General features: G+C 51.7%; 5 protein-coding genes across 5 annotated transcripts; 1 reads left to right on the top strand and 4 right to left on the bottom strand.

Moving 5' to 3' along the window:
• Positions 1 to 322: 322 nt before the first annotated feature.
• Positions 323 to 733, bottom strand: LOC147665901 (histone H4). Its single transcript, XM_086949426.1, has one exon. The coding sequence runs from the start codon at positions 695 to 697 to the stop codon at positions 386 to 388; it is 312 nt and encodes a 103-aa protein (XP_086805552.1). The 5' UTR covers positions 698 to 733; the 3' UTR covers positions 323 to 385.
• Positions 734 to 2,444: 1,711 nt separating this feature from the next.
• LOC147665902 (histone H2A type 2-C-like) lies at positions 2,445 to 2,895 on the bottom strand. Its single transcript, XM_086949428.1, has one exon. It carries the CDS (start codon positions 2,841 to 2,843, stop codon positions 2,445 to 2,447), a length of 399 nt encoding a protein of 132 aa, XP_086805554.1. The 5' UTR covers positions 2,844 to 2,895.
• A 159-nt stretch (positions 2,896 to 3,054) lies between these two features.
• On the top strand, positions 3,055 to 3,603 carry LOC147665903 (histone H2B 1.2-like). The gene has a single exon (XM_086949427.1). The coding sequence runs from the start codon at positions 3,058 to 3,060 to the stop codon at positions 3,553 to 3,555; it is 498 nt and encodes a 165-aa protein (XP_086805553.1). The 5' UTR covers positions 3,055 to 3,057; the 3' UTR covers positions 3,556 to 3,603.
• A 975-nt stretch (positions 3,604 to 4,578) lies between these two features.
• On the bottom strand, positions 4,579 to 5,033 carry LOC147665904 (histone H3). The gene has a single exon (XM_086949419.1). The coding sequence runs from the start codon at positions 5,007 to 5,009 to the stop codon at positions 4,599 to 4,601; it is 411 nt and encodes a 136-aa protein (XP_086805545.1). The 5' UTR covers positions 5,010 to 5,033; the 3' UTR covers positions 4,579 to 4,598.
• A 763-nt stretch (positions 5,034 to 5,796) lies between these two features.
• On the bottom strand, positions 5,797 to 6,612 carry LOC147665905 (histone H1.01-like). The gene has a single exon (XM_086949420.1). The coding sequence runs from the start codon at positions 6,590 to 6,592 to the stop codon at positions 5,945 to 5,947; it is 648 nt and encodes a 215-aa protein (XP_086805546.1). The 5' UTR covers positions 6,593 to 6,612; the 3' UTR covers positions 5,797 to 5,944.
• Positions 6,613 to 27,633: the final 21,021 nt, after the last annotated feature.

Consider the following 27,633-nt stretch of genomic DNA (forward strand, 5'->3'; position numbering starts at 1 on the left):
ACCCACCGTAGGTCCCCGGGCAAGGGCTCCATGATGGCGGGCCCCTGGGCCGGGCTTAACCTGCCTCATCTCCCCGGTTTCGGGCCCCAGGATAACGGGCCAAACACGCCTTAGGTACCCAGTCCAAGGCTCCATGGTGGCGGGCCCCTGGGCTGGGCTGAACCCGCCTTCCCTGCCGTGCCTTCCATAGCAGAGTGGCTGCGGAGCAAATCCCCGGGCTCCCCCCTCCTCCCCTCCCGGGCGAGTGTGGGCCTAGATAGCAGCCCTGCGCTGCGGAAATAATAGTTCATAGACACAGCTCTCACAAGACATGGTGGTCGGCTCTTAAAAGAGCCTTTGAGTTGTTTTTTTTTTCTCTTTTTTTATCCGTGGGCAAGTCGAGTGTTTAACCGCCGAATCCGTAGAGGGTGCGGCCCTGGCGCTTCAGAGCATAGACCACATCCATGGCGGTGACGGTCTTCCTCTTGGCGTGCTCGGTGTAGGTGACGGCGTCCCGGATCACGTTCTCCAGGAAAACCTTCAGCACTCCGCGGGTCTCCTCGTAGATGAGGCCGGAGATGCGCTTGACTCCGCCACGGCGCGCCAGGCGGCGAATGGCCGGCTTGGTGATGCCCTGGATGTTGTCCCGGAGCACCTTGCGGTGCCTCTTGGCGCCGCCTTTACCGAGCCCCTTCCCTCCTTTGCCGCGTCCAGACATGTTCTCTTCTCGGTGCTGTGAGCAGAAATGGAGGCGAGGCTAGCACCGGATGCATAAATAGAGGAGCTGCGGACCGGCGCGGAGGCTCCAAGCCATGTGACGCACTCGGAGGCGGGAGAGAGCCCGGCCTGCCCTCTGCAGGGAGCGGGGGGCTCGAGAGGCCGTTGCCGTTTGAAAAAGAGCGGGCTCCCAGCCCGCCTTTGTCATGGGCTGGCTCAGCAGCTGCCGCCGGTGCACAGACCACAGTCAAACACACGCACACGCCTCCCTTCCCGCCCCCCACTTGTGACCGCAGCCCGCCTAACCCTCTCGTTCCGTGCCCCCTCCTTTCATATGAACAGAAGCCCATGGAGATGTTTTAATGGAGATAACACCCGTTAACGGCCTCTCCCCGCTGTGTGTGGCCGCCCGCACCCCCGTAACACTGTCCACGTCTCGCGCTTAAGGTACCTGGCTCAGCAGCTGCCGCCGATGCACAGACCACAGTCAAACACACGCACACGCCTCCCTTCCCGGCCCCCACGTGTGACCGCAGCCCGCCTAACCCTCTCGTTCCGTGCCCCCTCCTTTCATGTGAACAGAAGCCCATGGAGATGTTTTAATGGAGATAACACCCGTTAACGGCCTCTCCCGCTGTGTCTGGCCGCCCGCACCCCCGTAACACTGTCCACACCTCGCGCTTAAGGTACCTGGCTCAGCAGCTGCCGCCGGTGCACAGACCACAGTCAAGCCCACGGCTCCCTTCCCGGCCCCCACTTGTGACCGCAGCCCGCCTAACCCTCTCGTTCCGTGCCCCCTCACGCACACGCCTCCCTTCCCGGCCCCCACTTGTGACCGCAGCCCGCCTAACCCTCTCGTACCGCGCCCCCTCACGCACACGCCTCCCGGCCCCCACTTGTGACCGCAGCCCGCCTAACCCTCTCGTTCCATGCCCCCTCCTTTCATGTGAACAGAAGCCCCGGAGATGTTTTAATGGAGATAACACCCGTTAACGGCCTCTCCCCGCTGTGTGTGGCCGCCCGCACCCCCGTAACACTGTCCACGTCTCGCGCTTAAGGCACCTCCCTTCCCGCCCACACCCCACTTGTGACCGCGGCTCACCTAACCCCCTCGTTCGGTGCCCCCTCCCAATTCTGAGCAGAAGGCTCTGAAAATTTTTAATGGAGGCAACACGTTCACGGCCTCACCCCGCTGCGTTTGGACGCCTGCGACCTCGTAACACTGCCCACATCTCACGCCCGGCTGGGGCAAGCCAGCAAAATGTGTCGTCGTCTCCCCCCCCCCAAATTTATATGGTATGAAAAAGAGCGCGCTCCCAGCCCGCCTCTTTGTCAGGGGCTCCCGATCGGACTCAGCAGCTGCAGCCGATCACAGCCAAACACAGACACTCCTCCCTTCCAGGCCCCCACTTGTTACCGCGGCCCGCCTAACCCTCGCGTTCGGTGCCCGCTCGGCTGGGGCAAGTCTGCAAAAAGTGTCCCATATAATTAAAATGATATACGTATATAAAGAAAAAACATTAATATGGTCGGCCTCATGCTAGGCTTCGGGACGTGGCAACATTTATGTGTATGGCCGAGAGCTTGGGCATGCCCTCCCCTATGAAGCTACGGTTGCGGGCGCTGCCGCATCTAAGAGGCCGCCAGAGTAACACCATGGCACGGATACGCTCTTTGATGGAGTCTGTGGATGGCCCTGAAAAGAGCCTTTGTGTTTAGGGTGTGTTTCCACGGTGGTCTGCGGGCCCTTACTTGCTTGCTTTGCCCTGTGCCTTGTGGCTCTCGGTTTTCTTGGGCAGCAGCACGGCCTGGATGTTGGGCAGGACTCCTCCCTGGGCGATGGTGACTCGGCCTAGCAGCTTGTTCAGCTCCTCGTCGTTGCGGATGGCCAGCTGGAGGTGTCTGGGGATGATGCGGGTCTTCTTGTTGTCCCGAGCGGCGTTGCCAGCCAACTCCAGGATCTCAGCGGTGAGGTACTCCAGCACTGCAGCCAAGTAGACGGGGGCACCAGCGCCCACCCTCTCGGCGTAGCTTCCCTTCCGGAGCAGCCTGTGCACACGGCCCACGGGGAACTGGAGCCCGGCCCTGGAAGAGCGTGTCTTGGCCTTGGCGCGGGCCTTTCCTCCCTGCTTTCCGCGTCCAGACATGGCGATCGATCTAGGGTCTCAGTCACACAACAGCGAGAATGATACTGCTCTTCCTGCTGGCCTCCGGTAATATAAAGACTTCGGGAGCGTCTGATTGGTTGACAGCTAGTCGCTGATAGTACTTCTCATTGGAGGGAGGCGAGCTTCTGTTTAGCCAATCAGAGTCCCAGAACCGCATCACTCTAGGAACTGGGGGCCCTGCCTATGACTGCCAATGAGAAGAGAGAGCCGGGAGGAAGCTGCTTTGCACGCCCAGCCTATAAATACAAGTGACGGGCGCCCCGCATTTATTTCTCTCGGCTCCACAGCACGCGGTGAAAGATTCTCGACCATGCCTGAACCAGCCAAGTCCGCGCCGGCTCCCAAGAAGGGCTCCAAGAAAGCGCTCTCCAAGCCGCCCAAGAAGGACGGGAAGAAGCGCAAGAGGAGCAGGAAGGAAAGCTATGCCATCTACATTTACAAAGTGATGAAGCAGGTGCACCCGGACACCGGCATCTCCTCCAAGGCCATGGGCATCATGAACTCCTTCGTGAACGACATCTTCGAGCGCATCGCTGCAGAGGCTTCCAAGCTGGCCCACTACAACTCGCGGCGCACCATCACCTCACGGGAGATCCAGACCGCAGTCCGCCTTCTGCTGCCCGGAGAGCTGGCCAAGCACGCCGTGTCGGAGGGCACCAAGGCCGTCACCAAGTACACCAGCGCCAAGTAAGGCTTCCAGGCGCACCCCAACGAACACAACGGCTCTTTTAAGGGCCAACCACCTCCTCCCCTAAGAGCTAATGTGCTTCTAATATGACAAAAGAATGTGTTTTACAAGGGTAATGTTGAGCGCAGAAAGGGCCGCTCTCCCGGGGTTTGCTGCAGACCGAGGGACGACGGAGCAGGCAACCCGTTTTGCCTCTGTAAATTAACAAGTCTATATGAATGAGCCCTCTTTGGGACCACGTTTTGCCTCTGTAAATAAACATGTCTATATGAATGAGCCCTCTTTGGGACCACGTGCCACCTAAGCACTGTAATGTAGCGATCACGTTAAATAAACCTGCTAGCAAGTCACACAGCTACTCCCGGGCAATTTGCTTTCCATGTTATGGGCGAACAGCTTTATTGTGTGCGGGTTTAACGTTGTGTTTGCATTTCCAAACCCAGGGGAACGGCTACAATCCGCCGCGGGGCAAACGCTCCCGAAATCACACACATGAACCCGATGTACCGGGGGCAGAGATGCCTCATAGCGCTGGCTTGTGACCAGCGGATCCCTGCAAAACCCTCTACCCTACCCCTCCCCCAAACAAAGCTCTCTATTAAATGAAGGGTACATTGACGAGCTTTTTGTGCACTGTGAACACGGAATTCTCTGGTCACCCCCAGAGCCTGTAAAAGTTGCCCAGTACTCGTGGTACTCTAAGAACCCGATGTACCGGGAGCACAGATGCCCAATCGCGGTGGCTTATGACCCGCGCACAGATGCCCAATAGCGGTGGCTTATGACCCTCGGATCCCTACCACAACCCTCTACCCAAACAACGCTTCAAATGAAGGGCACGTTGAAGAGGTGTTTGTGCACTGTGAACACAGAGTTCTCTGGTTTCCGCAGAGCCGGTATCAGTTGCCCGGTGCTCGTGGTACTCACAGCCCACCCTCCCTAACCTGTAGACCATGCCATGGCAGATAAGAGTAGCTCGTAGATGACAGGGTGGTGGCCCTTAAAAGAGCCGTTGTGGTGGTGGTGGTTCGTGTCGGTCTGTCACCTTAGGCCCTCTCGCCTCGGATGCGACGGGCCAGCTGGATGTCCTTGGGCATGATGGTCACCCTCTTGGCGTGGATGGCGCACAGGTTGGTGTCCTCGAAGAGCCCGACCAGGTAGGCCTCGCTGGCCTCCTGCAGGGCCATGACGGCGGAGCTCTGGAAGCGCAGGTCGGTCTTGAAGTCCTGGGCGATCTCCCTCACCAAGCGCTGGAAGGGCAGCTTGCGGATGAGGAGCTCGGTGGACTTCTGGTAGCGGCGGATCTCGCGGAGAGCCACGGTGCCGGGCCGGTAACGGTGAGGCTTCTTGACTCCGCCGGTGGCAGGCGCGCTCTTGCGGGCTGCCTTGGTGGCCAGCTGCTTGCGGGGCGCTTTGCCGCCGGTGGACTTGCGGGCTGTCTGCTTGGTGCGGGCCATGGCGGGAGCGGTCTCTCTCAGTCAGCGAGGAAGAATGGCGTCTACCGGGGAAAGAGCCCTATTTATTGCCTCACAGACGGAGGGCTGCTCTGGTTGGCTGAAGAGACCGCCCCACGTTCGAAAATAGCCCGCGGTGCGCACCGATTGGTTACTGAACTGAAGGCTGCAGTCTAACTGTCCAATGAGCTCTGGATCAAAGAGAACCCTCCGGTTGGATGATTGCACGATGGAGCCGGCCGGAGCCCGCGCCTCGGCCAGCCTTTGTCTCCGTCCATCCACTTGTAGTCAGGCGGACGACTCGACCCCGGTCAACCCGGAGAGGAGCCCCCGATGTCATAAGCACACTGCCCTTGGTCACCCTGGAACACTCCCCCGTTACCAGCGCTCGATTGAAAGTTCACAGTCGTCTGCTTTATGCAGACACCATATCGAGTCTGCCCGGGTACAGTGAAAGCACCAACACACACACGTTATTGCACATGTATTATAAACGGAGGTCTTATAACCCCCAGACCCCCTTTTTACCCGCCCCTGCTCACCCTGGAACACTCCCCCGTTACCAGCGCTCGATTGAAAGTTCACAGTCGTCTGCTTTATGCAGACACTATTTCGAGTCTAGCCGGGTACAGTGAAAGCACAGAGACACACACGTTATTGCACATGTATTATAAACGGAGGTCTTATAACTCCCAGACCCCCTTATTTTCTATGCTATACCGATTTCAATCCACGCAGCACCGAAAGAGCCGTTTATATGGCCAAGATCACACGCGGCACTCGCGTGTGGAAAGGTGCGCTAGGGATGTATTGTGCTGTTTATTTTTGAGGAGTGGGGCATTGGGTGGGTGCAAAGGTGGGGATGAACACGCTCTCTTCTAGACAGGGTGGTGGCCCTTAAAAGAGCCGTTGTGTTTGCAGTGTCTCGGTGCAAGCCCTTACTTCTTCTTGGGCGCTGCCTTTTTGGGCTTCGCTGCTTTGGGCTTGGCTGCCTTGGGTTTGACTACCTTGGCAGGGCTTTTCTTGGCTACTTTGGGCTTCGCCGCCTTGGCTTTCGCTGGGCTCTTGGCAGCCTTTTTGGCGGGGGCAGCCTTGGGCTTCTTGGGGCTCTTGGCTGCTGCTGGCTTCTTGACCTTCTTCGGGCTCTTCTTGACCCCCGCGGGAGCCTTTTTGGGCTTCTTGGCGGCAGGGGCTGCTTTCTTGGCCGCTGGCTTCTTGGTCTTGGAGGCTGACTTCTTGGCCGCCTTCTTGCCCTCCAGCTGCTTCTTATTGACCTTGAAGGATCCTGAGGCCCCGGTGCCCTTCAGCTGGGCTAGGGCGCCTTTGCTGACCAGGCTCTTGAGGGAGACCTTAACGCGGCTCTTGTTCTTGTCCGCATCGTAGCCGGCGGCGGTCAGCGCTTTCTTCAGGGCCACCAGGGAGACTCCCTTCCTCTCGGCCGAGGCGGTCACGCACTTCAAAATCAGATCGGACACGCTGGGACCGGAAGGCTTCTTGGCCTTAGAGGCCCCCGCTGCTTTCTTCTGCTTCTTCTTGGGGGCGACCTCAGCGGGAGGAGCCGCGGCGGCTGGAGCGGTTTCTGCCATTGCAATACAAGTCTCGACGCTGTCACAGAAAAGAAATGTACCTCCCAGCCCGAGCCCCATGCATATATAGGGAGGAGCCAGCCCCTGATTGGTCCCGAGGAGAGAGGGCTGTGCGAGGCGCCCTCGGCTCTCTGCTCCCTGCTCCGAGCTGACTTTTGTGTTTCCTACCACCGGAGTATCTAAGTTTTAAAGCACAATCAGTTAAACATATGCTAACATGAACACATGTAAAGAAGCCCAGCTTCAGCCCCTTCCCGTGCCCGCCCCCGTTTCAGCCCACCCCGTCCTCAGAAGCTTGCCATCCGCCGTGAATCTCTGCCCTCCCCCGATGGCTGACGCCTCCGTGCCTGGATTCCTGTGCTCCGGGCCCCTTTTTCCCGGTGCACCCTCGCGCTCTGAGGCCGGGAGCGGCGGCCCGCGGGCGGGAGGGGCCTCCTGCAGGGAGCGGGCCCTGTGCCGTCACAATGGGGCTCCAGGGTCCGCCTGGAGCGCGTTCTGCACCGGGCCGAAGTAACACAGGGCCCCGGCGGCCGTGCGCGGGGAGCGGAGACAACGCCAGGGAGACCCGGCCCGGGGGCCAGGGAGGGGGGGGGGGGGGGGGGGACTCGCCGAGCGCCTGCACCCTCGGCTGTTGCATCCAAGTCTGGAGGGGGGGGCAGTCGGGGGACTTTTACAAGCAGCGGGGCACGGTCCGGCATCAAGACTCACGGGCATCACAAGGCGGCTGCGCGCTGGTAGCTTCGCATGCAGGCAGAGGGCATTCACTGCCAAGCACCGAGCTGGAGGAGACGGGGGCGCACTAAACACAATAAACACACAGTGACTCAATAGAGGCAGGCGGCCGAGTTAGACCTTCATGTTTAATGGCACCCAGAGTGAGAGCAGAGGGTATGAATGCACCTGAAATGGTGACCCCAGTACCTGCATGGAGGCCCTCTGGTGAGCTGATTTTTACAGCTGGACTTAGGTTTACATCTCAGGTGACATCTTTGGACGGGACCCGACCATAGCAACGCGGTCAAAACACCGCAGTACATTTCGATTGCTGCATTTACAACGCAAGTCTTTTCCACGACTTGCACGGGAGGGCGCTCTAGACTAAGGAATAGGGCGATTTACTATTCCAACACCTTCCCTACCTTACTTAGGCTGGAGTTGGAATAGTAAATCATACCATTCCTAAGTGTAGAGCGCCCTCCCGTGCAAGTCGTGGAAACCCCTAAAACAGCAATGTAATGTACCGCAATCTAATTGTTACATCCTACATCCCACAGTACAGAGTGAGGCCTTTGACTATCACTGTTGTATTGAGCTCGATGGCTGGGGTGGGGACCACTCCTGAATCAAATGGTATGTCAAGAGTGCGACCTGTGCCCACAAATCAGATTCTGCGCCTGGCAGCCTGATTGAGGTCTACTGTTAATTACAGGTTTTCGCCTTATATGTAGGTAGAGGGGGAAAAAAAAAAAAGAAAACACTTCACATAGTCCAAAACGTACATGAACACCATTCACAGTTTCAGATCTTAGCCTTCAGGTACCCTGGCCCATCCCTAGCTTCCAGGAACCTGTTTAAGTAATATGTCTGACACTATGAGGTTTCCAGAATAAAGGGGACAACGTCAGTCCTTCTACCCAGAGATATGGAGCTCCGCACATGGAAAGATTTCACGTCTTTCCCTGGGATGGAGGTGTAAGAATAAAATTCTTCACATAGCCCAAAACTGCACAAAAACCCCAGTCACCATATCAGAATAGAGCCTTCAGGGCACTGGGGCATTTCTAGCCTCCAGGGACCCGCTTTAGTGATATTTGTGACATTATGAGGTTTTCAGATTCAAGGGCGCTAAGTCACTCTTTCTACCCAGGGATTTGGAGCTCCACGCAGGGTAAGATTCAAGATTTCCCTCACGGGTGGAGGTGAAGAAATGAAAACACTTCACCTAGCCTAAAAGGTACATGCACCCATTTGAAATATCAGGCCTTGGCCTGCAGAGACATGGGCACATTTGTATCCACCAAACACACGTTTTAATGATAATTGTGAAATTATGATGTGCCCCTCTGCAAGGGGACAATGGCACACCTTCTACCCAGAACTACGGAGCTCGGCATAGGGTAAGATTTCCGCCTTTACCCTTGGATTTGAGAGAAGTGTTTTACTTCTCCGCCTCCTTCCAAGGGGACAACCTGCGATCTCCCCCTGTGCGTAGTTCCATAGCCCTGGGTAGACGGAGCAACTGTATCCCTTTGAAGATTAACATCTCCAAATGTTACAGGTATCAGAAAAACTGGTGCCTGGGGGCTGGAAGTAGTCCCAATGCCTTGCAGGCCTTTCCTGATACTGTGAAGGGGTGAAATACACTTTATTGGGCATGTGAAGTGTTTTGCTTTAACACCTCCAGCCAGGGGTGAAACCTGAAATCTAACCCTGCGCTGAGCTCCATAACCCTGGGTAGAAGGTGCGACTTCATCCCCTTGAAGTTGAACACCTACAAATGTCACAAGTATCAGTAAAACTGGTGCCTGGAGGCTGGAAGTAGGCCCAAGGCCTTGCAGGCCATTCCTGACACTGTGAAGGGGTGAAATACACTTTATTGGGCATGTGAAGTGCTTTGCTTTAACACCTCAAAACAGGGGTGAAACCTGAAAACTTACCCTGCGCTGAGCTCCATGACCCTGGGTAGACAGTGTGACTTCATCCCCTTGTAGCTCAACACCACCAAATGTCCCAGGAATCAGTATAACTGGTGCCAGGAGGCTGGAAACAGACCCAGTGCCTTGCAGGCCTTGCTCTGACACTGTAAAGGAGTTAAATACACTTGTTTGGTGTTTGGTATGTATTCTATTTTCACACCTCCAGCCTGGGGTGAAACCTGAAATCTTACCTTGCGCGGAGCTCCATAACACTGGGTAGACGGTGCAACTACATCCCCTTGAAGCTGAACACCTCCAAATGTCACAAGTTTTACAACAACAGGTGCCTGGAGGCTGGAAACAGGCACAAGGCCATGCAGGCCTTTTCCTGAAACTGTAAAGGAGTGAAGTACACTTTATTGAGCATGTGAAGTGTTGTGCTTTATCAGCTCCAGCCAGCGGAATAACCTGAAATCTTACCCTGCGCTGAGCTCCTTAACCCTGGGTAGAAGGTGTGACTTCTTCCCCTTGAAGCTTAACACCACTAAATGTCACAGGTATCAGTACAATTGGTGCCTGGAGGCTGGAAGTAGGCCCATGGCCTTGCAGACCGTTCCTGATACCGTAAAGGGGTTAAATACACTCTGTCGTGTATGTGATTTGGTGGGTTTTCACACATCTAGGCAGGGGCGATACCTGCAATCTTACCCTGCGCAGAGCTCCATAACCCTGGGTAGAAGGTACCACTTCACCCCCTTGAAGCTTAACACCTCCAAATGTCACAAGTATCAGTACAACTGGTGCCTGGATGCTGGAAGTAGGCCCTATGCCATGCAGGCCCTTTCCTGTAACTGTACAGGGGTTAAACACATTCTGTTGTGTATGTGATTTGTTGGGTTTTCACACCTCCAGCCAGGGGTGAAACCTTTAATCATACCCTGCGCTGAGCTTCATGACCCTGGGTAGACAGTGTAACTTCATACCTTGTAGCTTAACACCACCAAATGTCACTGGTTTCTGTAAAGCTGGTGCCAGGAGGCTGGAAACACACCCAGGGCCTTGCAGGCCTTGCTCTGACACTGTAAAGGAGTTAAATACACTTTGTCGTTTATGGTAAGTGTTCTACTTTCACACCTCCAGCCTGGGATGAAACCTCAAATATTACCCTGCGCTGAGCTCCATAACCCTGGGTAGAAGGTGCGACTTCATCCCCTTGAACCTTAACACCTCACAATGTCACAAGATTCATTAAAACTGCTGCCTGGAGGCTGGAGGTAGGCCCAAGGCCTTGCAGACCTTTCCCTGTAACTGTAAAGGGGTTAAATACACTTTGTGGTGTCTGAGATGTGTTGGTTATTCACACCTCCAGGCAGGGGTGATACCTGAAATCTTACCCTGCACGGAGCTCCATAACCCTGGGTAGAAGGTACACCTTCATCCCCTTGAAGGTTAACACCTCCAAATGTCACAAGTATCAGTAAAACTGGTGCCTGGATGCTGGAAGTAGGCCCAAGGCCTTGCAGGCCTTTTCCTGGAACTGCAAAGGAGTTAAATACACTTTGCTGAGTATATGAAGTGCTTTGTTTTCAAACCTCCAGCTAGGGGTGTAATCTGGAATCTTACCCTGCGCGGAGCTCCATAACCCTGGGTAGAAGGGACAACTTCTTCCCCTTGCAGCTAAACACCTCCAAATGTCACAAGATTCATTAAAACTACTGCCTGGAGGCTGGAGGTAGGCCCAAGGCCTTGCAGACCTTTCCCTGTAACTGTACAGGGGTAAATACACTCTGTTGTGTATGTGATTTGTTGGGTTTTCACACATCTAGGCAGGGGTGATACCTGCAATCTTACCCTGCGCGGAGCTCTATAACCCTGGGTAGAACGGACAACTTCATCCCCTTGAAGCTTAACGCCTCCAAATGTCAAAAGTATCAGTAAAACTGGTGCCTGGATGCCGGGAGTTGGCCCAAGGCCTTGCATGCTTTTCCCTGTAACTGTAAAGGGGTTAAAAACACTTTGTTGTGTATGTGATGTGTTGGGTTTTTACACATCTAGGAAGGGGTGATACCTGCAATCTTACCCTGCCCGGAGCTCCATAACCCTGGGTAGAAGGTACAACTTTATCCCCTTGAAGCTTAACACCTCCAAATGTCGCAAGATTCATGAAAACTACTGCCTGGAGGCTGGAGGTAGGCCAAAGGCCTTGCAGACCTTTCCCTGTAACTGTAAAGGGGTTAAATACACGTTGTGGTGTCTGAGATGTGTTGGTTATTCACACATCCAGGCAGGGGTGATACCTGAAATCTTACCCTGCGTGGAGCTCCAAATCCCTGGGTAGAAGGGACAACTTCATCCCCTTGAAGCTTTACACCTCCAAATGTCACAAGATTCTTTAAAACTGGTGCCTGGATGCTGGAAGTAGGCCTAATGCCATGCAGGCCTTTTACTGTAACTGTACAGGGGTTAAACACACTCTGTTGTGTATGTGATTTGTTGGGTTTTCGCACATCTAGGCAGGGGTGATACCTGCAATCTTACCCTGCGCGGAGCTCCATAACCCTGGGCAGAAGGTACAACTTCACCCCCTTGAAGATTAACACCTCCAAATGTCGCAAGATTCATGAAAACTACTGCCTGGAGGCTGGAGGTAGGCCAAAGGCCTTGCAGACCTTTCCCTGTAACTGTAAAGGGGTTAAATACACGTTGTGGTGTCTGAGATGTGTTGGTTATTCACACATCCAGGCAGGGGTGATACCTGAAATCTTACCCTGCGTGGAGCTCCAAATCCCTGGGTAGAAGGGACAACTTCATCCCCTTGAAGCTTTACACCTCCAAATGTCACAAGATTCTTTAAAACTGCTGCCTGGAGGCTGGAGGTAGGCCCAAGGCCTTGCAGACCTTTCCCTGTAACTGTACAGGGGTAAATACACTCTGTTGTGTATGTGATTTGTTGGGTTTTCACACATCTAGGCAGGGGTGATACCTGCAATCTTACCCTGCCCGGAGCTCCATAACCCTGGGTAGAAGGTACAACTTTATCCCCTTGAAGCTTAACACCTCCAAATTTCACAAGTATCTGTAAAACTGGTGCCTGGATGCTGGAGGTAGGCCCAGGGCCTTGCAGGCCTTTTCCTGTTACTCTAAAGGAGTTAAATACACTTTGCTGACTATGTAAAGTGCTTTGTTTTCATACCTCCATCTAGGGGTGAAATCTGAAATCTTGCCCTGCGCGGAGCTCCATAACCCTGGGTAGAAGGTACAACGTCATCCCCTTGAAGCTTAACACCTCCAAATGTCACAAGATTCATTAAAATTGCTGCTTGGAGGCTGGAGGTGGGCCCAAGGCCTTGCAGACCTTTCCCTGTAACTGTAAAAGGGTTAAATACACTCTGTGGTGTCTGAGATGTGTTGGTTATTCACACATCCAGGCAGGGGTGATTCCTGAAATCTTACCCTGCGGGGAGCTCCATAACCCTGGGTAGAAGGTACAACTTCATCCCCCTTGAAGCTTAACACCTCCACGTGTCACAAGATTCATGAAAACTGCTGCCTGGAGGCAGGCCCAAGGCCTCGCAGACCTTTCCCTGTAACTGTACAGGGGTTAAATACACTCTGTTGTGTATGTTATTTGTTGGGTTTCACACATCTAGGCAGGGTTGATACCTGCAATCTCACCCTGCGCGGAGCTCCATAACGGTGGGTAGAAGGTACAACTTCATCCCCTTGAAGCTGAACACCTCCAAATGTCACAAGTATCACAACAACAGGTGCCTGGATGCTGGAAACAGGCACAAGGTCATGCAGGCCTTGTCCTGATACTGTAAAGGAGTGAAATACACTTTGTTGGGTATGGTAAGTGTTTTATTTTCACATCTCCATCCTGGGGTGCAACCTGAAATCTTACCCTGCGCAGAGCTCCATAAACCTGGGTAGAAGGTACAACTTCATCCCCTTGAAGCTGAACACCTCCAAATGTCTCAAGTATCACAAAAACAGGTGCCTGGAGGATGGAAACAGGCACAAGGCCATGCAGGCCTTGTCATGATACTGTAAAGGAGTGAAATACACTTTGTCGTGTATGGTTGGTGTTCTATTTTCACACCTCCAGTTTGGGGTTAAACCTGAAATCTTACCCTGCGCGGAGCTCCATAACCCTGGGTAGAAGGTGGGACTTCATCCCCTTGAAGCTGAACACACTCCAAATGTCTCAAGTATCACAAAAACAGGTGCCTGGAGGCTGGAAACAGGCACAAGGCCTTGCAGGCCTTTTTCTGATACTGTGAAGTGGTGAAATACACAATATTGGGCTTGTGAAGTGTTTTGCTTTAAAACATCCAGCTAGGGGTGAAACTTAAAATCTTACCCTGCGCTGAGATCCATAACCCTGGGTAGAAGGTGCGACTTCATCCCCGTGAAGTTGAAAACCACCAAATGTCACAGGTATCCGTAAAACTGGTGCCTGGATGCTGGAAGTAGGCCCAAGGCCTTGCAGGACTACCCCAATACTGTCAAGGGGTGAAAAACACTTTATTGGGCATGTGAAGTGTTTTTCTTTAACACCTTCAGCCAGGGGTGAAACCTGAAAACTTACCCTGCACTGAGCTCCATAACCCTGTGTAGAAGGTGTGACTTCCTCCCCTTGAAGCTTAACACCACCAAATGTCACAGATATCAGTAACATTGGTGCCTGTTGTCTGGAAGTAGGCCCAAGGCCTAGCAGACCTTTTCCGGTTACTGCAAAGGAGTTCAATACACTTTGCTGAGTATGTAAAGTGCTTTCTTTTCAAACGTGCAGCTAGGGGTGAAATCTGCAATCTTACCCTTCGCGGAGCTCCATAACCCTGGGTAGATGGAGTGACTTCCTCCCCTTGAAGCTTAACACCTCCAAATGTCACAAGATTCATAAAAACTGCTGCCTGGAGGCTGGAGGTAGGCCCAAGGCCTTGCACGACTACCCTGATACTGTGAAGAGGTTGAAAACACTTTATTGGGCATGTGAAGTGTTTTGCTTTCACATCTCCAGCCAGGGGGATAACCTGAAATCTTACCCTGCGCTGGGCTCCTTAACCCTGGGCAGAAGGTGTGACTTCTTCCCCTTAAAGCTTGACACCACCAAATGTCACAGGTATCAGTAAAACTTGTGCCTGGAGGCTGGAAGTAGGCCCAAGGCCTTGCAGGCCTTTCCTGATACTGCGAATGGGTGGAATACACTTTACTGGGCATGTGAGGTGTGTTGCTTTAACACCTCCAGCCAGGGGTGACATCTGAAATCTTACCCTGCGCGGAGCTCCATAACCCTGGGTAGAAGGTACAACTTCATCCCCTTGAAGCTTAACACCTCCAAATGTCACAAGATTCATTACAACTGCTGCCTGGAGGCTGGAGGTAGGCCCAAGGCCTTGCAGACCTTTCCCTGTAACTGTAAATGGGTTACGTACACTTTGTGGTGTCTGTAATGTGTTGGTTATTCACACATCCAGCTAGGGGTGACATCTGAAATCTTACCCTGCGCGGAGCTCCATAACCCTGGGTAGAAGGTACAACTTCATCCCCTTGAAGGTTAACACCTCCAAGTGGCACAATAATCAGTAAAACTGTTGCCTGGAGGCTGTAAGTAGTGACAAGGCCTTGCAGGCCTTTTCCTGTAACTGCAAAGTAGTTAAACACACTTTGCTGAGTTTGTGAAGTGCTTTGATTTCAAACCTCCAGCCAGGGGCAAAATCTGAAATCTTACCCTGCGCGGAGTTCCATAACCCTGGGTAGAAGGTACAACTTCATCCCCTTGAAGCTTAACACCTCCCAATGTCACAAGTATCAGTAAAACTGCTGCTTGGAGGCTGGAGGTAGGACCAAGGCCTTGCAGGCCTTTCCCTGTAACTGTAAAGGGGTTAAATACACTTTGTGGTGTCTGAGATGTGATGGTTATTCACACATCCAGGCAGGGGTGATACCTGAAATCTTACCCTGCGCGGAGCTCCGTAACCCTGGGTAGAAGGTACAACTTCATCCCCTTGAAGGTTAACACCTCCAAATGTCACAAGATTCTTTAAAACTGCTGCCTAGAGGATGGAGGTAGGTCCAAGGCCTTGCAGACCTTTCCCTGTAACTGTACAGGGGTTAAATACACTCTGTTGTGTATGTGATTTGTTGGGTTTTCACACATCTAGGCAGGGGTGATACCTGCAATCTTACCCTGCGCGGAGCTCCATAACCCTGGGTAGAAGGTACAACTTCATCCCCTGGAAGCTTAACACCTACAATTGTCACAAGTATCAGTAAAACCGGTGCCTGGGTGCTGGAAGTAGGCCCAAGGCCTTGCATGACTACCCTGATACTGTGAAGGGGTGGAATACACTTTATTGGGCATGTGAAGTGTTTTGCTTTCACATCTCCAGCCAGGGGTGAAACCTGAAAACTTACCCTGCGCTGAGCTCCATAACCCTGGTTAGAAGATGTGACTTCTTCCCCTTAAAGCTTGACACCACCAAATGTCACAGGTATCAGTAAAACTTGTGCCTGTAGGCTGGAAGTAGGCCCAAGGCCTTGCAGGCCTTTCCTGATACTGTGAATGGGTGGAATACACTTTACTGGGCATGTGAGGTGTTTTGCTTTAACACCTCCAGCCAGGGGTGACACCTAAAATCTTACCCTGCCCGGAGCTCCATAACCCTGGGTAGAATGTACAACTTCATCCCCTTGAAGCTTAACACCTCCAAATTTCACACAAGTATCAGTAAAACTGGTGCCTGGATGCTGGAAGCAGGCCCAGGGCCTTGCAGGCCTTTTCCTGTTACTCTAAAGGAGTTAAATAAACTTTGCTGAGTATGTAAAGTGCTTTGTTTTCATACCTCCATCTAGGGGTAAAATCTGAAATCTTACCCTCAGCGGAGCTCCATAACCCTGGGTAGAAGGTACAACTTCATCCCCTTGAAGCTTAACACCTCCAAATGTCACAAGATTCATTAAAACTGTTGCCTGGAGGCTGGAGGTAGGCCAAAGGCCTTGCAGACCTTTCCCTGTAACTGTAAAGGGGTTAAATACACATTGTGGTGTCTGAGATGTGTTGGTTATTCACACATCCAGGCAGGGGTGATACCTGAAATCTTACCCTGCGTGGAGCTCCATATCCCTGGGTAGAAGGGACAACTTCATCCCCTTGAAGCTTTACACCTTCAAATGTCACAAGATTCTTTAAAACTGCTGCCTGGAGTATGGAGGTAGGCCCAAGGCCTTGCAGACCTTTCCCTGTAACTGTACAGGGGTTAAATACACTCTGTTGTGTATGTGATTTGTTGGGTTTTCACACATCTAGGCAGGGGTGATACCTGCAATCTTACCCTGCGCGGAGCTCCATAACCCTGGGTAGAAGGTACAACTTCATCCCCTGGAAGCTTAACACCTACAATTGTCACAAGTATCAGTAAAACCGGTGCCTGGATGCTGGAAGTAGGCCCAAGGCCTTGCACGACTACCCTGATACTGTGAAGGGGTGGAACACACTTTATTGGGCATGTGAAGTGTTTTGCTTTCACATCTCCAGCCAGGGGTGAAACCTGAAAACCTACCCTGCGCTGAGCTCCATAACCCTGGGCAGACAATGTGACTTCTTCCCCTTAAAGCTTGACACCACCAAATGTCACAGGTATCAGTAAAACTTGTGCCTGGAGGCTGGAAGTAGGCCCAAGGCCTTGCAGGCCTTTCCTGATACTGCAAATGGGTGGAATACACTTTACCGGGCTTGTGAGATGTTTTGCTTTAACACCTCCAGCCAGGGGTGACATCTGAAATCTTACCCTGCGCGGAGCTCCATAACCCTGGGTAGAAGGGACAACTTCATCCCCTTGAAGGTTAACACCTCCAAGTGGCACAATAATCAGTAAAACTGTTGCCTGGAGGCTGTAAGTAGTGACAAGGCCTTGCAGACCTTTCCCTGTAACTGTAAAGGGGTTAAATACACTTTGTGGTTTCTGTAATGTGTTGGTTATTCTCACATCCAGGCAGGGGTGATACCTGAAATCTTACCCTGCGCTGAGCTCCGTAACCCTGGGTAGAAGGTACAACTTCATCCCCTTGAAGCTTAACACCTCCAAATGTCACAAGTATCAGTAAAACTGGTGCCTGGATGCTGGAAGCAGGCCCCGGGCCTTGCAGGCCTTTTCCTGTTACTCTAAAGGAGTTAAATAAACTTTGCTGAGTATGTAAAGTGCTTTGTTTTCATACCTCCATCTAGGGGTAACATCTGAAATCTTACCCTCTGCGGAGCTCCATAACCCTGGGTAGAAGGTAAAACTTCATCCCCTTGAAGCTTAACACCTCCAAATGTCACAAGATTCTTTAAAACTGCTGCCTGGAGGCTGGAGGTAGGCCCAAGGCCTTGCAGACCTTTCCCTGTAACTGTACAGGGGTTAAATACACTCTGTTGTGTATGTGATTTGTTGGGTTTTCACACATCTAGGCAGGGGTGATACCTGCAATCTTACCCTGCGCGGAGCTCCATAACCCTGGGTAGAAGGTACAACTTCATCCCCTGGAAGCTTAACACCTACAATTGTCACAAGTATCAGTAAAACCGGTGCCTGGATGCTGGAAGTAGGCCCAAGGCCTTGCACGACTACCCTGATACTGTGAAGGGGTGGAATACACTTTATTGGGCATGTGAAGTGTTTTGCTTTCACATCTCCAGCCAGGGGTGAAACCTGAAAACGTACCCTGCGCTGAGCTCCATAACCCTGGGTAGAAGATGTGACTTCTTCCCCTTAAAGCTTGACACCACCAAATGTCACAGGTATCAGTAAAACTTGTGACTGGAGGCTGGAAGTAGGCCCAAGGCCTTGCAGGCCTTTCCTGATACTGTGAATGGGTGGAATACACTTTACTGGGCATGTGAGGTGTTTTGCTTTAACACCTCCAGCCAGGGGTGACACCTAAAATCTTACCGTGCGCGGAGCTCCATAACCCTGGGTAGAATGTACAACTTCATCCCCTTGAAGCTTAACACCTCCAAATGTCACAAGTATCAGTAAAACTGGTGCCTGGATGCTGGAAGTAGGCCTAATGCCATGCAGGCCTTTTACTGTAACTGTACAGGGGTTAAACACACTCTGTTGTGTATGTGATTTGTTGGGTTTTCGCACATCTAGGCAGGGGTGATACCTGCAATCTTACCCTGCGCGGAGCTCCATAACCCTGGGCAGAAGGTACAACTTCACCCCCTTGAAGATTAACACCTCCAAATGTCGCAAGATTCATGAAAACTACTGCCTGGAGGCTGGAGGTAGGCCAAAGGCCTTGCAGACCTTTCCCTGTAACTGTAAAGGGGTTAAATACACGTTGTGGTGTCTGAGATGTGTTGGTTATTCACACATCCAGGCAGGGGTGATACCTGAAATCTTACCCTGCGTGGAGCTCCATATCCCTGCGTAGAAGGGACAACTTCATCCCCTTGAAGCTTTACACCTCTAAATGTCACAAGATTCTTTAAAACTGCTGCCTGGAGGCTGGAGGTAGGCCCAAGGCCTTGCAGACCTTTCCCTGTAACTGTACAGGGGTTAAATACACTCTGTTGTGTATGTGATTTGTTGGGTTTTCACACATCTAGGCAGGGGTGATACCTGCAATCTTACCCTGCGCGGAGCTCCATAACCCTGGGTAGAAGGTACAACTTCATCCCCTGGAAGCTTAACACCTACAATTGTCACAAGTATCAGTAAAACCGGTGCCTGGATGCTGGAAGTAGGCCCAAGGCCTTGCACGACTACCCTGATACTGTGAAGGGGTGGAATACACTTTATTGGGCATGTGAAGTGTTTTGCTTTCACATCTCCAGCCAGGGGTGAAACCTGAAAACCTACCCTGCGCTGAGCTCCATAACCCTGGGCAGACAATGTGACTTCTTCCCCTTAAAGCTTGACACCACCAAATGTCACAGGTATCAGTAAAACTTGTGCCTGGAGGCTGGAAGTAGGCCCAAGGCCTTGCAGGCCTTTCCTGATACTGCAAATGGGTGGAATACACTTTACCGGGCTTGTGAGATGTTTTGCTTTAACACCTCCAGCCAGGGGTGACATCTGAAATCTTACCCTGCGCGGAGCTCCATAACCCTGGGTAGAAGGGACAACTTCATCCCCTTGAAGGTTAACACCTCCAAGTGGCACAATAATCAGTAAAACTGTTGCCTGGAGGCTGTAAGTAGTGACACGGCCTTGCAGACCTTTCCCTGTAACTGTAAAGGGGTTAAATACACTTTGTGGTTTCTGTAATGTGTTGGTTATTCTCACATCCAGGCAGGGGTGATACCTGAAATCTTACCCTGCGCGGAGCTCCGTAACCCTGGGTAGAAGGTACAACTTCATCCCCTTGAAGCTTAACACCTCCAAATGTCACAAGTATCAGTAAAACTGGTGCCTGGATGCAGGGAGTAGGCCCAGGGCCTTGCAGGCCTTTTCCTGGAACTGCAAAGGAGATAAATACACTTTGCTGAGTATGTAAAGTGCTTTCTTTTCAAACGTGCAGCTAGGGGTGACATCTGAAATCTTACCCTGCGCGGAGCTCCATAACCCTGGGTAGAAGGTACAACTTCATCCCCTTGAAGCTTAACACCTCCAAATGTCACAAGATTTATTAAAACTGCTGCCTGGAGGCAGGCCCAAGGCCTTGCAGACCTTTCCCTGTAACTGTAAAGGGGTTACGTACACTTTGTGGTGTCTGTAATGTGTTGGTTATTCACACATCCAGCTAGGGGTGATACCTGCAATCTTACCCTGCGCGGAGCTCCATAACCCTGGGTAGAAGGTACAACTTCATCCCCTGGAAGCTTAACACCTACAATTGTCACAAGTATCAGTAAAACCGGTGCCTGGATGCTGGAAGTAGGCCCAAGGCCTTGCACGACTACCCTGATACTGTGAAGGGGTGGAATACACTTTATTGGGCATGTGAAGTGTTTTGCTTTCACATCTCCAGCCAGGGGTGAAACCTGAAAACCTACCCTGCGCTGAGCTCCATAACCCCGGGCAGAAGATGTGACTTCTTCCCCTTAAAGCTTGACACCACCAAATGTCACAGGTATCAGTAAAACTTGTGCCTGGAGGCTGGAAGTAGGCCCAAGGCCTTGCAGGCCTTTCCTGATACTGCAAATGGGTGGAATACACTTTACTGGGCTTGTGAGATGTTTTGCTTTAACACCTCCAGCCAGGGGTGACATCTGAAATCTTACCCTGCGCGGAGCACCATAACCCTGGGTAGAAGGGACACCTTCATCCCCTTGAAGGTTAACACCTCCAAGTGGCACAATAATTAGTAAAACTGTTGCCTGGAGGCTGTAAGTAGTGACAAGGCCTTGCAGACCTTTCCCTGCAACTGTAAAGGGGTTAAATACACTTTGTGGTGTCTGTAATGTGTTGGTTATTCTCACATCCAGGCAGGGGTGATACCTGAAATCTTGCCCTGCGCGGAGCTCCGTAACCCTGGGTAGAAGGGACACCTTCATCCCCTTGAAGGTTAACACCTCCAAGTGGCACAATAATTAGTAAAACTGTTGCCTGGAGGCTGTAAGTAGTGACAAGGCCTTGCAGACCTTTCCCTGCAACTGTAAAGGGGTTAAATACACTTTGTGGTGTCTGTAATGTGTTGGTTATTCTCACATCCAGGCAGGGGTGATACCTGAAATCTTGCCCTGCGCGGAGCTCCGTAACCCTGGGTAGAAGGTACAACTTCATCCCCTTGAAGCTTAACACCTCCAAATGTCACAAGTATCAGTAAAACTGGTGCCTGGATGCAGGAAGTAGGCCCAGGGCCTTGCAGGCCTTTTCCTGGAACTGCAAAGGAGATAAATACACTTTGCTGAGTGTGTAAAGTGCTTTCTTTTCAAACGTGCAGCTAGGGGTGACATCTAAAATCTTACCCTGCGCGGAGCTCCATAACCCTGGGTAGAAGGTACAATTTCATCCCCTTGAAGCTTAACACCTCCAAATGTCACAAGATTCATTAAAACTGCTGCCTGGAGGCTGGAGGTAGGCCTAAGGCCTTGCAGACCTTTCCCTGTAACTGTAAAGGGGTTACATACACTTTGTGGTGTCTGTAATGTGTTGGTTATTCACACATCCAGCTAGGGGTGACATCTGAAATCTTACCCTGCGCGGAGCTCCATAACCCTGGGTAGAAGGTACAACTTCATCCCCTTGAAGGTTAACACCTCCAAGTGGCACAATAATCAGTAAAACTGTTGCCTGGAGGCTGTAAGTAGTGACAAGGCCTTGCAGGCCTTTTCCTGGAACTGCAAAGGAGTTAAATACACTTTGCTGAGTTTGTGAAGTGCTTTGATTTCAAACCTCCAGCCAGGGGCAAAATCTGAAATCTTACCCTGCGCGGAGTTTCATAACCCTGGGTAGAAGGTACAACTTCATCCCCTTGAAGCTTAACACCTCCCAATGTCACAAGTATCAGTATAACTGCTGCTTGGAGGCTGGAGGTAGGACCAAGGCCTTGCAGGCCTTTCCCTGTAACTGTAAAGGGGTTAAATACACTTTGTGGTGTCTGAGATGTGATGGTTTTTCACACATCCAGGCAGGGGGGATACCTGAAATCTGACCCTGCGCGGAGCTCCATAACCCTGGGTAGAAGGTACAACTTCATCCCCTTGAAGCTTTACACCTCCAAATGTCACAAGATTCTTTAAAACTGCTGCCTGGAGGCTGGAGGTAGGCCCAAGGCCTTGCAGACCTTTCCCTGTAACTGTACAGGGGTTAAATACACTCTGTTGTGTATGTGATTTGTTGGGTTTTCACACATCTAGGCAGGGGTGATACCTGCAATCTTACCCTGCGCGGAGCTCCATAACCCTGGGTAGAAGGTACAACTTCATCCCCTGGAAGCTTAACACCTACAATTGTCACAAGTATCAGTAAAACCGGTGCCTGGATGCTGGAAGTAGGCCCAAGGCCTTGCACGACTACCCTGATACTGTGAAGGGGTGGAATACACTTTATTGGGCATGTGAAGTGTTTTGCTTTCACATCTCCAGCCAGGGGTGAAACCTGAAAACTTACCCTGCGCTGAGCTCCATAACCCTGGGTAGAAGATGTGACTTCTTCCCCTTAAAGCTTGACACCACCAAATGTCACAGGTATCAGTAAAACTTGTGCCTGGAGGCTGGAAGTAGGCCCAAGGCCTTGCAGGCCTTTCCTGATACTGTGAATGGGTGGAATACACTTTACTGGGCATGTGAGGTGTTTTGCTTTAACACCTCCAGCCAGGGGTGACACCTAAAATCTTACCCTGCGCGGAGCTCCATAACCCTGGGTAGAATGTACAACTTCATCCCCTTGAAGCTTAACACCTCCAAATTTCACAAGTATCAGTAAAACTGGTGCCTGGATGCTGGAAGCAGGCCCAGGGCCTTGCAGGCCTTTTCCTGTTACTCTAAAGGAGTTAAATAAACTTTGCTGAGTATGTAAAGTGCTTTGTTTTCATACCTCCATCTAGGGGTAAAATCTGAAATCTTACCCTCTGCGGAGCTCCATAACCCTGGGTAGAAGGTACAACTTCATCCCCTTGGAGCTTAACACCTCCAATTGTCACAAGTATCAGTAAAACTGGTGCCTGGATGCTGGAAGTAGGCCTAATGCCATGCAGGCCTTTTCCTGTAATGGTACCGGGGTTAAACACACTCTGGTGTGTATGTGATTTGTTGGGTTTACGCACATCTAGGCAGGGGTGATACCTGCAATCTTACCCTGCGCGGAGCTCCATAACCCTGGGCAGAAGGTACAACTTCACCCCCTTGAAGATTAACACCTCCAAATGTCGCAAGATTCATGAAAACTGCTGCCTGGAGGCTGGAGGTAGGCCCAAGGCCTTGCAGACCTTTCCCTGTAACTGTAAAGGTGTTAAATACACTTTGTGGTGTGTGAGATGTGTTGGTTATTCACACATCCAGGCAGGGGTGATACCTGACATCTTACCCTCCGTGGAGCTCCATACCCCTGGGTAGAAGGTACACCTTCATCCCCTTGAAGGTTAACACCTCCAAATGTCACAAGTATCAGTAAAACTGGTGCCTGGATGCTGGAAGTAGGCCCAAGGCCTTGCGGGCCTTTTCCTGTTACTGCAAAGGAGTTAAAAACACTTTGCTGAGTATGTGAAATGCTTTGTTTTCAAACGTGCAGCTAGGGGTGAATTCTGGAATGTTACCCTGTGCGGAGCTTCATAACTCTGGGTGGAAGGTACAACTTCATCCCCTTGAAGCTTAACACCTCCAAATGTCACAAGATTCATTAAAATTGCTGCTTGGAGGCTGGAGGTGGGCCCAAGGCCTTGCAGACCTTTCCCTGTAACTGTAAAAGGGTTAAATACAGTCTGTGGTGTCTGAGATGTGTTGGTTATTCACACATCCAGGCAGGGGTGATTCCTGAAATCTTACCCTGCGGGGAGCTCCGTAACCCTGGGTAGAAGGTACAACTTCATCCCCTTGAAGGTTAACACCTCAAAATGTCACAAGTATCAGTAAAACTGGTGCCTGGATGCTGGAAGTAGGCCCAAGGCCTTGCAGGCCTTTTCCTGTAACTGCAAAGGAGTTAACTACACTTTGCTGAGTATATGAAGTCGTTTGTTTTCAAACCTCCATCTAGGGGTGAAATCTGAAATCTTACCCTGCGCGGAGCTCCATAACCCTGGGTAGAAGGTACAACTTCATCCCCTTGAAGCTTAACACCTCCAAATGTCACAGGACTCACTAAAACTGCTGCCTGGAGGCTGGGGGTAGGCCCAAGGCCTTGCAGACCTTTCCCTGTAACTGTACAGGGGTTAAATACACTCTGTTGTGTATGTGACTAGTTGGGTTTTCACACATCTAGGCAGGGGCGATACTTGCGATCTTACCCTGCGCGGAGCTCCATAACCCTGGGTAGAAGCTACAACCTAATCCCCTTGAAGCTTAACACTTCCAAATGTCACAAGTATCAGTAAAACTGGTGCCTGAATGCTGGAAGTAGGCCCAAGGCCTTGCAGGCCTTTTCCTGTTACAGCAAAGGAGTGACATACATTTTGCTGAGTATGTAAAGTGCTTTATTTTCAAACGTGCAGCTAGGGGTGAAATCTGGAATCGTACCCTGTGCGGAGCTCCATAACCCTGGGTAGGAGGTACAACTTCATCCCCTTGAAGCTTAACACCTCCAAATGTCACAAGTATCAGTAAAACTGGTGACCGCCTAACCTAACCCTCGGGTCCTCAGAAGCTTGCCATCCGCCGTGAATCTCTGCCCTCCCCCGATGGCTGACGCCTCCGTGCCTGGATTCCTGTGCTCCGGGCCCCTTTTTCCCGGTGCACCCTCGCGCTCTGAGGCCGGGAGCGGCGGCCCGCGGGCGGGAGGGGCCTCCTGCAGGGAGCGGGCCCTGTGCCGTCACAATGGGGCTCCAGGGTCCGCCTGGAGCGCGTTCTGCACCGGGCCGAAGTAACACAGGGCCCCGGCGGCCGTGCGCGGGGAGCGGAGACAACGCCAGGGAGACCCGGCCCGGGGGCCAGGGAGGGGGGGGGGGGGGGGGGGGGGGGGGGGGGGGACTCGCCGAGCGCCTGCACCCTCGGCTGTTGCATCCAAGTCTGGAGGGGGGGGCAGTCGGGGGACTTTTACAAGCAGCGGGGCACGGTCCGGCATCAAGACTCACGGGCATCACAAGGCGGCTGCGCGCTGGTAGCTTCGCATGCAGGCAGAGGGCATTCACTGCCAAGCACCGAGCTGGAGGAGACGGGGGCGCACTAAACACAATAAACACACAGTGACTCAATAGAGGCAGGCGGCCGAGTTAGACCTTCATGTTTAATGGCACCCAGAGTGAGAGCAGAGGGTATGAATGCACCTGAAATGGTGACCCCAGTACCTGCATGGAGGCCCTCTGGTGAGCTGATTTTTACAGCTGGACTTAGGTTTACATCTCAGGTGACATCTTTGGACGGGACCCGACCATAGCAACGCGGTCAAAACACCGCAGTACATTTCGATTGCTGCATTTACAACGCAAGTCTTTTCCACGACTTGCACGGGAGGGCGCTCTAGACTAAGGAATAGGGCGATTTACTATTCCAACACCTTCCCTACCTTACTTAGGCTGGAGTTGGAATAGTAAATCATACCATTCCTAAGTGTAGAGCGCCCTCCCGTGCAAGTCGTGGAAACCCCTAAAACAGCAATGTAATGTACCGCAATCTAATTGTTACATCCTACATCCCACAGTACAGAGTGAGGCCTTTGACTATCACTGTTGTATTGAGCTCGATGGCTGGGGTGGGGACCACTCCTGAATCAAATGGTATGTCAAGAGTGCGACCTGTGCCCACAAATCAGATTCTGCGCCTGGCAGCCTGATTGAGGTCTACTGTTAATTACAGGTTTTCGCCTTATATGTAGGTAGAGGGGGAAAAAAAAAAAAGAAAACACTTCACATAGTCCAAAACGTACATGAACACCATTCACAGTTTCAGATCTTAGCCTTCAGGTACCCTGGCCCATCCCTAGCTTCCAGGAACCTGTTTAAGTAATATGTCTGACACTATGAGGTTTCCAGAATAAAGGGGACAACGTCAGTCCTTCTACCCAGAGATATGGAGCTCCGCACATGGAAAGATTTCACGTCTTTCCCTGGGATGGAGGTGTAAGAATAAAATTCTTCACATAGCCCAAAACTGCACAAAAACCCCAGTCACCATATCAGAATAGAGCCTTCAGGGCACTGGGGCATTTCTAGCCTCCAGGGACCCGCTTTAGTGATATTTGTGACATTATGAGGTTTTCAGATTCAAGGGCGCTAAGTCACTCTTTCTACCCAGGGATTTGGAGCTCCACGCAGGGTAAGATTCAAGATTTCCCTCACGGGTGGAGGTGAAGAAATGAAAACACTTCACCTAGCCTAAAAGGTACATGCACCCATTTGAAATATCAGGCCTTGGCCTGCAGAGACATGGGCACATTTGTATCCACCAAACACACGTTTTAATGATAATTGTGAAATTATGATGTGCCCCTCTGCAAGGGGACAATGGCACACCTTCTACCCAGAACTACGGAGCTCGGCATAGGGTAAGATTTCCGCCTTTACCCTTGGATTTGAGAGAAGTGTTTTACTTCTCCGCCTCCTTCCAAGGGGACAACCTGCGATCTCCCCCTGTGCGTAGTTCCATAGCCCTGGGTAGACGGAGCAACTGTATCCCTTTGAAGATTAACATCTCCAAATGTTACAGGTATCAGAAAAACTGGTGCCTGGGGGCTGGAAGTAGTCCCAATGCCTTGCAGGCCTTTCCTGATACTGTGAAGGGGTGAAATACACTTTATTGGGCATGTGAAGTGTTTTGCTTTAACACCTCCAGCCAGGGGTGAAACCTGAAATCTAACCCTGCGCTGAGCTCCATAACCCTGGGTAGAAGGTGCGACTTCATCCCCTTGAAGTTGAACACCTACAAATGTCACAAGTATCAGTAAAACTGGTGCCTGGAGGCTGGAAGTAGGCCCAAGGCCTTGCAGGCCATTCCTGACACTGTGAAGGGGTGAAATACACTTTATTGGGCATGTGAAGTGCTTTGCTTTAACACCTCAAAACAGGGGTGAAACCTGAAAACTTACCCTGCGCTGAGCTCCATGACCCTGGGTAGACAGTGTGACTTCATCCCCTTGTAGCTCAACACCACCAAATGTCCCAGGAATCAGTATAACTGGTGCCAGGAGGCTGGAAACAGACCCAGTGCCTTGCAGGCCTTGCTCTGACACTGTAAAGGAGTTAAATACACTTGTTTGGTGTTTGGTATGTATTCTATTTTCACACCTCCAGCCTGGGGTGAAACCTGAAATCTTACCTTGCGCGGAGCTCCATAACACTGGGTAGACGGTGCAACTACATCCCCTTGAAGCTGAACACCTCCAAATGTCACAAGTTTTACAACAACAGGTGCCTGGAGGCTGGAAACAGGCACAAGGCCATGCAGGCCTTTTCCTGAAACTGTAAAGGAGTGAAGTACACTTTATTGAGCATGTGAAGTGTTGTGCTTTATCAGCTCCAGCCAGCGGAATAACCTGAAATCTTACCCTGCGCTGAGCTCCTTAACCCTGGGTAGAAGGTGTGACTTCTTCCCCTTGAAGCTTAACACCACTAAATGTCACAGGTATCAGTACAATTGGTGCCTGGAGGCTGGAAGTAGGCCCATGGCCTTGCAGACCGTTCCTGATACCGTAAAGGGGTTAAATACACTCTGTCGTGTATGTGATTTGGTGGGTTTTCACACATCTAGGCAGGGGCGATACCTGCAATCTTACCCTGCGCAGAGCTCCATAACCCTGGGTAGAAGGTACCACTTCACCCCCTTGAAGCTTAACACCTCCAAATGTCACAAGTATCAGTACAACTGGTGCCTGGATGCTGGAA

The sequence above is a fragment of the Lissotriton vulgaris genome, unplaced genomic scaffold (assembly GCF_964263255.1).
Source record: "Lissotriton vulgaris unplaced genomic scaffold, aLisVul1.2 SCAFFOLD_1798, whole genome shotgun sequence".
NCBI lineage: Eukaryota > Metazoa > Chordata > Amphibia > Caudata > Salamandridae > Lissotriton > Lissotriton vulgaris.

Excerpts from the sequence above, each read along its gene's own strand:
- LOC147665904 (XM_086949419.1), bottom strand. The coding sequence starts at position 5,009 with ATGGCCCGCACCAAGCAGACAGCCCGCAAGTCCACCGGCGGCAAAGCG.
- LOC147665901 (XM_086949426.1), bottom strand. The coding sequence starts at position 697 with ATGTCTGGACGCGGCAAAGGAGGGAAGGGGCTCGGTAAAGGCGGCGCC.
- LOC147665903 (XM_086949427.1), top strand. The coding sequence starts at position 3,058 with ATGAGAAGAGAGAGCCGGGAGGAAGCTGCTTTGCACGCCCAGCCTATA.
- LOC147665902 (XM_086949428.1), bottom strand. The coding sequence starts at position 2,843 with ATGTCTGGACGCGGAAAGCAGGGAGGAAAGGCCCGCGCCAAGGCCAAG.
- LOC147665905 (XM_086949420.1), bottom strand. The coding sequence starts at position 6,592 with ATGGCAGAAACCGCTCCAGCCGCCGCGGCTCCTCCCGCTGAGGTCGCC.